At 41.9% G+C, this 11,923-nt stretch overlaps 1 protein-coding gene across 3 annotated transcripts in view; it reads left to right on the forward strand.

The window, feature by feature from the left end:
- Nucleotides 1–1,016: 1,016 nt before the first annotated feature.
- Nucleotides 1,017–11,923, forward strand: part of LOC111223766 (serine/arginine repetitive matrix protein 2-like) — an 11,721-nt gene continuing 814 nt past the window's right edge. The window contains exons 1-13 of one of the 3 annotated variants that reach the window (XM_022748028.1): nt 1,017–1,197; nt 2,308–2,559; nt 2,873–2,968; nt 3,182–3,367; nt 4,509–4,592; nt 4,674–4,742; nt 4,832–4,864; nt 5,144–5,260; nt 6,031–6,169; nt 6,326–8,490; nt 9,024–9,713; nt 9,872–9,946; nt 10,629–10,736. In XM_022748028.1, the coding sequence (XP_022603749.1) occupies nt 2,312–2,559; nt 2,873–2,968; nt 3,182–3,367; nt 4,509–4,592; nt 4,674–4,742; nt 4,832–4,864; nt 5,144–5,260; nt 6,031–6,169; nt 6,326–8,490; nt 9,024–9,713; nt 9,872–9,946; nt 10,629–10,736 (4,010 nt within the window). In that variant the 5' untranslated portion in view covers nt 1,017–1,197; nt 2,308–2,311. The remainder of the gene's footprint in view (nt 1,198–2,307; nt 2,560–2,872; nt 2,969–3,181; nt 3,368–4,508; nt 4,593–4,673; nt 4,743–4,831; nt 4,865–5,143; nt 5,261–6,030; nt 6,170–6,325; nt 8,491–9,023; nt 9,714–9,871; nt 9,947–10,628; nt 10,737–11,923) is intronic. The other 2 variants (XM_022748030.1, XM_022748029.1) reach the window with 2 other exon arrangements.

Genomic DNA, 11,923 nt, shown 5'->3' on the forward strand with positions numbered 1-11,923 from the left:
AAGTTGGATTCAAAACCCGTGACCCTGCGATTAAGAGTGATAGCTCCCCACCAAGCCCTGTAAAATACGAAATTATTGAGCGAATTTCAATAATTGTTTATGCTGTCTTATGCTCTGAATTAGTTTTATGTCCTCAGATTCCTGCTGTGTGATGAAGCATATCCATCCATGCCTAGAGGGACTTTCGAATTCCTGTACTCACATGTGCCCTCTCAGAATGAAAGAGTGCTTTGCAAGTTGTTTCCCATTCTTGTGCGGAATCCTTCCTTTTTAAAAACCTAACATCACACAACGTGGGGCTCGAACTCACGCCCCTGAGACTAAGAAGTCTCATGCTCTACCGACGGGGGGGGGGGGGGGGGTTGAGAAATTGAGAGAAATTAAGTGAACTGATAGTCATTAGTGTCTCTGCTGCCCATCACAAGTTATTGGACACAGTTTACGCTCCATTAGTTTGAGAAATATGACCAAACAAGGCACTTAACTAGAGTATGGCATAGGAAGCTGCTGGTCCAAAGGTGTCCGGTTCGGTTCCCGACTGGAACATGTTGCTTCCCAAAATTACCAAGCATTGTAAATCTATCAAATATCACTTAATAAGTGATACAAATTGGATGGGGACTTCATGTGAATGCCATACAGCCAAATAGCAGTTCATTGTGTTGTTTAGTGTTTACATAATGTCAAAATTTTAGACCATAACTGTTTTTAAATGCTTAAAATGTCAAAATGGCACATCATAGAAATTGTTGATTTGATAATCTAGCCTTGTACAATACTTGTACAATACTTGTACTACACAGTATTTTCTTTATATTTTTTTATAAGATTTTTATGGTTACACCATCCCACTCGAAACATGCTGAGATTTCCTCTTGCGAACAATTTACATTAACAAAATTTTCACTGTAATTCAGATTAAAACCACCGGTGCTAATTCTACAGTTTTTCCCTGAATGCATCTCACTTTAGACGTACGTTCCGTGCGTATGACGTCACTCGGTTTTCATCTCGTTCCTCCTGTGGTTGGAGATCAGACCAGCTAGCTGAAAGCTATCTAGTTCTATTTCTTTATCATTCACAGTTGTGAATACACAGTTATCATAAGGTCAGTTTCAGCGTCTGATTCTACGAGATATTATTTATCGACAAATTCTCTCAGACACCATTTTATCTCCGCTCCCGGAGAAAACACTGGTACGTAACAAATACGTTAGCTAGCTAGCTTAGACAGGAATTGTGCGCTACGCATAAGTGTGGTGGGGCCTTTAGAAATATAAAGCGTTAAATATACTAAGTTGTTAAACAAACTGAGTGTTACAGGAGCAAGTTTTAGATCCGTCAGCTAAAGTTTATGAGTCTAATACTTAATCTGATTGTCTACCTCGGCGTTACTCATCATAAAATTGCTATTTTACATACAGACGTAGCAACAGGCCTGTTCTGGCGCACGTGTTAATGCGCACCAAAATGTTTTTATCATGAATAAATTCTCAAAATATGAATAAGAATGTGTGTTTAGACGCGAGGAGAGTCACAGAGATCCATTAAATTTTCCATAAGCCCTTCAGCAACTGCGAGAAACCGGGGCCACACTTAGCACAGAACTGTGTCAACAAAATGCCGCCTGAATTATAATTGTGTTCATGTTTTAATAATTGTTTTATTACAGGTCTTTCCGTTAACCACTTCCATGTAGTTTCGACTTCAAAATACAATCAGCCCAATGGTTTTGAACCTCTACACTAGTTTATTTATGTCAGCCATTTTAGAATAGGAAGTCCCTTAATATTTGACAATACTTTAAAGTGGCAAAGTGGAAAAACTGCAGACACTTGTGTCGATTGCTTTTGCTTGCTCAATTGTTGTTTTATTTAAAATGCATCAGATTTTAAAAGTTTAAAAGTCAATGGTACTGGGTTTTCGTCTTGGTGGTCCGTTTCTCCTCTTTATTTTACAGACATGTCTGTAGAAAACGTGTGCTAACGTGATGTCCAAGTCCTGAATATCTTAATGGCTGTATTAAGAAAAAATATTATTGAATGTTGGTAGTCTAGACTTTTACATAGAAATGGTCAACCATCTAAGCTTTATGTAAAAGATGACTTACACCCTTCATCTCACAAAGATGAGTGTTAAAAATAGTGGATGAAATGGGATTGCAGGAAACAGACATTGACTAATGCTCATGTAACAATTTATTATTACCTTATATTTCTACCAGAAGCTTTAAATATTAAGGAGTGATGGAGCTTAAATCCGGTTGTCTTTTCAAACACTTAGTGTGCCTCTGTTTTATTTCTGCAGAGCCATGTACAATGGGATTGGCCTGACAACTCCGCGGGGCAGTGGCACCAATGGCTATGTGCAGCGAAACCTGTCGAGCCTGCGGGTCAAACGGCCGCGGGATGAGCGCGGTGGTGAGCGGGATGAGAAGGACCGGGAGAGGCTGGAGAGTCAGCTCAATAGGCAGCCCAATGCTGACATCTTGGAGCACCAACGGAAGAGGCAGCTGGAGGTCAAGTGTGCCGAGCTACAAGACATGATGGAGGAGCAAGGGTAAAAAAAAAAGAAAAAGAAAAAAGACCCATAACCCATGCTCCCATAATACACAGGTTTTCACTAATCTGACCCAAGTTGTACTCATGTTTTCAATAAATTCACCAGATCTGAAATGATTAGTCGGTCAATTATACATTCATCAGTAAATTTGTCAACAACTGTTTTGAAAATTTAGTTAATTGTATCAGTTAATTCTCAAGTGAAAATGCCAAATTCGGTCTGCCATGGTGTGGGAAAAGAAAAATGGTATCATCTATATCAGGTTGACTTCTGTACAACATTAAATCCTCTTCTCTGTTTGGACGGTCAGATATTCTGCTGAGGAGATTGAGGAGAAGGTGAACAGTTTCCGCATGATGCTGCAGGAAAAGCAGGAGCCAGCCCCCGCCACCACCGAGAGACCAACGTAAGTACACCGCAGTCAAACAACCTAAATTTTACATGGCTCCATTTAAAGAATGTTTTGTTAAAATGAAAGGCTGCTGTGACTAGGTTATGTGTAGAGTACCTCAACTGATAGCAGTATCTAGTTAGTCCTTTTACTTAAAATACTAAGAGCATTTCATTGGTTTATATTGCAGTGTTGTAACAGAAGTCTCTCTGGTTTGTTCTCTCTCAGGGTGACAGAGACTCATGCCCTGGCTGCTGCCAACCAGCAGAAGAACGACCGTCTTCGTGCTGCTTTTGGTATCGCCAGCGATTATGTGGATGGATCTTCCTTCCACGCTGACCGCAAGGAGAGAGAGAAGGAGAAGAGAGAACAGGAACGTTTAGAGAGAGAGAGGCTGCAGCAGCAGAAATATACGTGAGTAGGACAAGCACAAAACACACCCGCTGCTGTTGTATGTATCGAATTAATGGCTCTTTTTTTAAAATTCCGATCTAGCAAAGTAAGAGCTGGACACTGGTTAAAAATAATTGTCAGTGTTTTCCAGCCTTGATTTTGAGGAAAAAAAAAAAGATGAAAAGAACATTTGATATACTGTGAAAGAGGTTTGCATAAAGCATAAACTGCACAGTTAGAGTTATGGGTAACTGCGAGATAAACATATTAGATAAAATAATCCACAGGTGTTGGTGGTAGTGACAGCACACTGATCCCATAAAAATATATAACCCAGATTCTTTTTTTAACACAGACAAGTGCAGCATGATTCACTCATGAAAAGTTACAATGCTAAAGATGAGCTAAAGGCATAAAAAAAAAACAGCTGGTGTATAATTAGTGATGGCACATGTGTAAAAAAATGTTTATCAGGAAATCATCAATACAAACATAATCAAAAGCAACGTACAAAATACCATCTTATGTGTGTTGCTCAAGGGTATTTTAGTGAGTGTGCCATCACTACCACAAACATATGTGATTTTTCTTTTTTTTTTTTCTCCTGATTTAATGGTCATTGTAAGGAGAATGATTCCAAAATGAGTATAATTTTTATACTGACCATTTTTTGAGGAAATATTAGGTTGGTTCTCTACCTTCAAGGCAGTCCCTGGTTTGTGATTCTGCAAATATTCTGAGAAATAAACTTGGACATATTTCAAGTCTGCTTGAGTTACATAATCCATTGTAGTGAACTGTCTTTCACTTAATATTTTTCAGAGGTATTTTGTGTAAAAATGCAGTTGTGCGCAGGGCCTGTTACATAAGGGTTGTCCAAGTGATGTCATCCATTCTCAGACCAGACTGAAGTTCATCTAATCACAAGCTTGAAGCTCTGTAGAAGGCACCATTTGTCAACTCATGGAGTAAAGTTAATCTTGTGTCACAATCACAACGACAGTTCTGCTCAGCGCACAGTTCTACTGTTTTGGAAAAGCATTATAAAGTTCACCAGTTTGTAGTTAGTATGGTCACTCAGTCACAGTGTGATAGTATGTATATTCATCACCCGGCATCAATTCTCTTCCTGACTTGAGGTGTGTTGCCCTTGTTCTCTCAGGTTGGTGGAAGATTCAGACAGTTCAGATTCTCCCCCAAAGAAACACGGTCGGAAGAAGAAAAAGAAAAACAAGAACAGAGACAGGTGAGAAAATGAACTTGATAAGACCAGATAAGGTACTGACTATTGCAGGTGGGTTTGACCGGTTTTTGTTCCCTCTCCCAGCAGCTCAGAGAGTCCATCCCCTTCTCCTCGCAGAGAGAAGAAGAAATCCAAAAAGAAGAAAAAGAAACGGTATTCCACTGCCAGATTTTTTTTTTTAATGTTTCACCTAATGAGTTTACATTGACAGTGATTGTTAACTGAAAAATTTTATCTTTCAGTGAGGCATCAGAGGAGACAGAGGAAGAAGATAGGTAGGTGTATTTTAATCAGACTGTCTATCATATCTCCTCTGCCTTATACAAAATCAGTACAGAATCATTGCTTTATTTCAGTGCTGGTGCAATTTATTTTATATATGAAATGTTATTGAAAGTAGATGAGTTTTGTAGTCTGACAACTGTAGCTGTTATTGTAGTTGTACATTTCTAACAAAGTGGGAATACAGTTTGGGTCATTGTTGCTGAATGCATGAGTTCATGTGCAGCCTCATTTGTAAACATTCTTCACCCCGATCTCTTATCAACTCAAAGTTCCTCAGATGAGAAACAGAAGGTGTCAAAGAAGAAAAGGAAAAATAGTGAAAGTACGAGTCCTCCAAAAGCAAAGGTGGCACGACACAGGAGCGTCTCCTCCAGCTCTGCTCGCAGGTATGTGATGAGGTGAACCCATCTCATTTTTATGAAGTAATGTTTGATGCATGACTATTCACAAATATCTGTGCCCATGGAAAAATACTAGGGCTGAAATGTCTGGCTGGGATTAAAACTGGATGATTTAGTGCATCAGAAAACAGGTATATTGTACCTTGAATTGCTCATGAAAATGCTACACAAAAATTAATCATTTTTTATTAGAAAAATTCTGTCAAGTCAAGGCCAATGAATAAATCAGTACATTTAAATTCAAAAGAAGTACTTGGATCGTTAAACAGCATCTGAACCAGTTCTACAGTGTTAAATAAATTCACAAATTCTAAAAAAAAAGTATTTTTGTGCAGTGTTAAAACCATTTATGTTGTTGGAAGGAAAAATGGTAGAACTGTGCTGCAAGGGCACAGTGCAGCATCCTTTAAAGACTTGCAGGTCTCCAGAGTTGTGGATAATTATTGGTTTGTCTGGTACCAGTATTGTAGCACAAAGGGTTTTCACCCCTGCAGGAAATGTTAGTAACATTAGTAACAGCGCATTCTCCAGAACATGTAGATCAGTTTATGACATTTAACCAGTCGTAGGGGGGTCAGTCCACATTTGTGCTGTAATTGCATCTTGTCTCGCTCCTCTCTGGTTTGGCAGTGCCCTCCAAAATAGTTAATTTGACTCATACTGAACCCTTTATAGGAATGGATTGAGATGAACCTGATCAAAATCCAGGCAGTTCACAGTATCTGTGACATTTTTTCCCCCTGTGATATTAACAGCCAGTCTCCAGCTCCAGTGAGGTCCCGTCAACCGGACCAAACTGCAAGAAAAGCTGATGATGGAAGGAGGGAGAGATCCCCTGACAGGAGGAGACGGGGCTATGAGGAGCACAGCCCACTCCGTCAGGGAGGTGACATGGTAAGGCTGAGGCTGGCTGCATGATCCAATAACAGTCAGAAACTTTCAGTTGGATATTTCTTTTGCTCACATTATCCCAAACTAAATGAACTGATATATCATATTGTGTATAAATATTTTGGATGTAAAATTACAAATCTTTTCTCCACCATCTAGAAGAGGTCCAATCTTGAAAGAGAAAAAGAGCGACCAAGTGAGAAGGAGAAGACTGCCACCAAGAGGAGACATGACTCCTCATCCCCTTCTCCTCCACCACAGGCAGAAAAAAGCTGGGAGAGGGAGAAAGGGAGGAGATCCAGAAGCAAACAGAAGGAGAGCGAGAAAGAGATGCACTCCAGGAGCAGAGAGATGCAGAAAAGTGGGCGTTCAAGGAGCATAGAAAATGAGAGGGAGAAGGGGAGGCGTTCAAGAAGCAAAGAAAAAGAAAGAGAGAGAGTAAGGCGCTCCAAAAGCAGAGAGATGGATAAAGGAAGGCGATCCAGGAGCAGGGAAACCGAGAGGGAGAGAGGAAGGCGTTCAAGGAGCAGAGACATGGAGAAAGGGAGGCGTTCAAGGAGCAGAGACATGGAGAAAGGGAGGCGTTCAAGAAGCAGAGAAAAGAAGGACAAAGGAAAGGAGACTGTTCCTCGGAGGACCAGACATGACTCCTCCTCATCTCCTTCTCCCCCTCCTCCTCCTCCTCCTCCTCGTCCACCTAAACAGGACATTAGGGGGGAAAGGAGCAGAGACACTGAGCAGGAAAAAGACAGGAATAAGCAGGACAAAAAGACAAGACACGATTCCTCATCCCCCTCACCTCCTCCTCAAAAGGAGAGAGTGAGGAGGGAGAGGAGTGGAGAGAGGGAGCGCAGGGCTGAGAGAGATCTACACTCAAGGGCGCCAAATGAAAGGGACAACAGGAAAGACACTGGGAAGAGACAGGAGAGGGAGGTGTCTCCTCGCCAACAGAAAAATGACAGGAGAAAGGATGGTCACCTGTCTCGAGATTCTCTGTCACCCGCCTCTCACTCACCTGTCACCAATGGGCGTCAAAGAGAAAGGGAGAATGAGAGGAGAAGAGAGAAAGACAGAGAGAACACAAAGGAGAGGGACAGGCATCTGAACAAGCAGGGGGAACAAAACAGAACGCGAGGTCAAGAAGGCAGCAGAAACAGAGATGAGGCCGTTCGAATACCTGCAGAAATTAGACAAGATGGACCTGGACCTGCGGAGAAAGACGCGAGTGAAAGGCAGGAGAAGACGAGAAGCCCTCCAAGAAAGGACAAACGAGATGAGAGGGTGAAACAGGCCGAGAAAAGAAAAGAGAGCAGCAGCAGCAGCAGCAGTAGTAGCAGTAGTAGCGGCAGCAGCAGTAGCAGCAGCGACAGTGACAGTGATAGCTCCTCATCCTCCTCTTCATCTTCATCTTCCTCTTCATCCTCATCCTCTGAAGATGAGGGCAAGGTGAAGAAAGCTGGGTCAGCAGGGAGGGAAAAAGCTAGCCCTGTGAAAAATGCACCAGCTGCCATTGGAGCTGCAGTTCAAAGATATTTAGCCAATGGGAGAAAGGAAAGCTCCGCCTCTGCATCTGAGGGCGACGGACCCAGACGATCCCAGAAGGATAGAGAGGATGGAGGAGACAAACGCGATAGGGAAAGACCTACTCACAGAGCTCCTGCAGAGAACTACCCGCTCCGAACAAAAGGTCAGGAGCGATACAGCCCCACACAAATGGATAGTCCCAGTCCACCACCTTCCCCACCCAACAGAGTGGACAACAGCAGAGGGAGCAACAGGTCTGAGGCTGAAGCAGAGAAAACAAGGTCGGAGGCGAAAGTCAGGGAAAGGGATAGCGGGAGGGACAGGGACGCAGCCCGGAGGCCTGCGAGATCTAGCCCCTCAGCCAGGAGGTCACGATCTCCGCCCCAGAAAACCACCACCACCTCCCCTGCCCGTCGCACTCCACCAAGGCAGTATCAGGAACCCCCGTCCCGATCCAGGAGAGCTTCTCCTCCTCCTCCTCCGGCCTGGTCAGAACGAGAGAGAGAGAGGCAGAGGGACAGGGACAGAGACAGAGACAGAGACAGAGACAGAGAGAGAGACAGAGAGAGAGAGAGGGATAGGGAAAGGGATAGGGAAAGGGAAAGGGAAAGGGAGAGGGAGAGGGAGAGAGAGAAGGACAGGGAGAGAGAGAAGGACAGGGAGAGGGAGAGAGAGAGAGAGAGAGAGAGGGACAGAGAACGTGAGCGGATTGCCAGAAGGAGCAGATCCAGATCCAGAAGTCCAAGGAGACGCAGCAGGTCCAGGTCTAGAAGCCCAAGGAGGCGAAGCCCCCCTAGCAGGTAGGACAAAAAATGCATGCACCTCACAACCCTCAAAGAGTGCTATATGTAATCATTTACACTGAAGTTATTTGACTACCATTCACTCAATATTCAGCCATTACTAAGTTCACAAAAAAGTGGGTGATTTTATGAAATCATGGACCTTATCTCCCTCAGAGGATCTTACATTTACTACACACCTGTAACATGTTGTGTGCCCCAAATAACACCTATGAGTAGTACCTATTCAAAGTTTAAGGCTTTAAGTTAACGGACACCATTAAACAGCGCAAATGTCACTCATTTTTATCGACTGGTTTATGAAGCTTTGTACCAGATTATTTTAAAGGAAAAAAAGTAAGTGAAAAATGACTTTTCAATGTAAATTAAAGCTGTTTTTTTTATTATGAAAATTTGAAAATTTAGATATTTTATCCCATGTTTGACTGATCTAGTGTAAATCATATTCTTTAAATAAAACTTAACGAATTATGTTTAGCATTTTGCAGCATTTCTGAAAATCAACTGTTGTCAATATTTTTGTCTTCCAGGTCCCGTCGCTCTCCGTCTCCACAGCGGCGAAGGAGAAGCAGTCGCTCCCTCTCCAGAGAAAGAGGGAGAGAAAGGGAACTTGAGAGGACCAGGCAGAGGGAGGTAGAACAAGAGAGGGAAAGGGAAAAGGAGCATCCACACCCAAAAGATGTTCCCCAATCCGCCAGGTCATCCTCATCATCTTCTTCTTCCAGCTCCTCCTCTTCTTCCTCATCCTCACCTTCACCGCCACGAGAAAGGAAAGACAAACAACCCTTAGCAGAGAAAGACCAGAGAAGAGACCGAGGGGACGAGAAGAAAGAGGACAGAGAGCAGAAAAGTCGTTCTTCTTCCTCTCAGGGCCCTTCCAGAGACTCATCCCGTGCTCCACCCTCAGGTAGAAAAGGCTCCCAATCAGAGTCCAGGCGCTCTGATGTAACCTCCAGAAGGGCTCCGGCTAGCAGCCAACCAGACACCAAACCGCCGTCACGGGGTCCAAGCAGGAAGCAATCACCACCGGCAGCCCCTCAACTGACAGAGCAAACAGTCAGAAATGAGAGCGCTGTGAATGGCAAGGAGGCAAATGCAAAAAAGAAAGCCAGCAGGAGCACCAGCTCCAGCTCCTCTTCATCCTCTTCATCCTCCTCCTCTTCCTCATCTTCGTCCTCCTCTTCAGATAGTTCTGACTCTGAGGTGGAGCAAGGAAAGGGGTAAGCAGGAGATGGGGAATGAGCATGAGTTACCAAATAGCTATTACAGCATTTCATTTTTTATGATCAAATAAAACAACTGTTCCGCAGATCAATCAGTCACTACACACTAGATATTAACAGTTACCCTGTTTACTATGTTGTTTCCTTTTTAACAGGAAGACAACCAAAGCTCAAAGCTCTCCTTCATCATCATCCTCATCTGAGGATGAAAAGGAAACAAAGAACAAGAGGTAAGAAGAGAAAAAACACTTTCACTTTTATGTGACAGATGTTTGAAGTAAATTCTGTGGTTTGGGTCACAAAAACAGAAAAGGACATATGTTATTTAAATTATTATTTAAAAGAAAAAATGGCTGAGCTGAAATGGTTCAAGGAAGCAAACATGACTTCATTTAATGAATGTGGGAAAAGGAAGCACTTGATTCAAAATAGGACAAAGCTGTGAGGAAGACTAATGTCACCAGCTCTGGTGCTGAGTTTTGAGGATCCTTTGAATTACAGAGTGAAAATACTTATTGATCAAAATCAAATAAGTTTTTATTTATTCTTTTTTTTTTTTAATCTTTTTTGGTGCAAGGCGGAAAAATAAATTAACAGCCAGGATCAGTTCTATGCAGTTGACTTGAAACATTTGTAATTACGACGGATGTTTGTTTTTTTGTTTTTTTCACACATACTTAGTGCATTCAGTAAAGCTGCATAGGTAGTAGTTGTCACTGAACACATGATACTGTTGTTATAGCTGCTATCACGGAACAAAATCTGAATAAAAGTTTGTTTTTATTATGACATTTTTGTTGTACTGACAACATCTCCAACTGTTATTTAAATATCAGTCTTATTTGAGATTTTTGTGAATTGGATGGTTAACTATACTGCGTTGAAACTTTGACACTTGTGTTTTCCTCTCAGCCCCGCCAGGCCTCAGAGGGTGCCGGCTGATTCTCTGAGAGATTCTCGCTCGCTCAGTTATTCTCCTCCAAGGTACATGAGAGCAGCACCGTCCTCACCCAGCCGCAGGTCTGTACCCACAGACCTTTACACTGCAAAGAATGGCAGCGTTAACTAAAAACCTAACTGTACAAATGATGGTGTCAGATAAGTGATAAATGGTGTCTGTCTAAACAGGTGTCATGCAGTGTGTTTAAATGCTTAATTTAACTCTTAGAAGTGTAGACCAATAGCTTTATTATGTCTCTACCTATAAGAGTGACCTTTGCATGGATAAATCGTCTCTAAACATATGACGAGTATATACAGTAGGTCTCACAGTTTGCCACTAACAGACAAGATAAAGTGGTTTCTATAGATCTGAGTCCGGAAATATTCCTTCTTAGTGCTCAAAGTTTTATTTTATGAAATAAAAGTCTTGTTCAAAGCTGAAATGGAATAATGATTTCCGTTTGACATCTCTCTTTGTGTGTGCGTGCATGTGTGCGCGCGTGCTTTCATTTCTTTGTGTCTTAATGGAGTGCACCAAGGTCACAGCCTCCAAGGAGACACTGACTGTGGCCCAGCTGAGACCTACTTTTTATCCTGTGGTGTAGGTTAGCCTGCCACAGTGGACGAATGTCATGTGTCATGAGTCTCATTAAGCAGCTGAAAATCGTTAGCTAGCTAGTTGCATTTACATATGGAAAACTTGTGGTTTGAAACTAATTATCCTCGCCTTTTATCCACGCAAACATATAAATTGTTTTCTAAGTTTATAAAACTTAAACATCTCATCCCACTGAGTCATTTACATACAGCAGATGTACTCTTGTGTGGCTAGCTGTTTGTTGTATGTCTTCTCTTTGTTTAATTACAGTTGTGCTCATAAGTTTACATACCCTGGCAGAATTTGTGATTTTTTGGTCATTTTTCAGAGAATATGAATGATAACACAAAAACCTTTCTTTCACTCATGGTTAGTGGTTGGGTGAAGCCATTTATTATCAAACAACTGTGTTTGCTCTTTTTAAATCATAATGACAACAGAAACTACCCAAATGACCCTGATCAAAAGTTTACATACCCCAGTTCTTAATACCGTGTATTGCCCCCTTTAACATCAATGACAGCTTGAAGTCTTTTACGTATTGAAACTCAGGAATTTACATTTTTTATTTATTATTAGTACATATCTATCTATTTTCTATTAAAGTTTAAACCCTACTGGCAGAATTTGTGATTTTTGGCTCATTTTTCAGAGAATATGATGATAA

The sequence above is a fragment of the Seriola dumerili genome, unplaced genomic scaffold, assembly GCF_002260705.1.
Source record: "Seriola dumerili isolate Sdu_G_001 unplaced genomic scaffold, Sdu_1.0 BDQW01000113.1, whole genome shotgun sequence".
In the NCBI taxonomy this organism is placed as follows: Eukaryota; Metazoa; Chordata; class Actinopteri; order Carangiformes; family Carangidae; genus Seriola; species Seriola dumerili.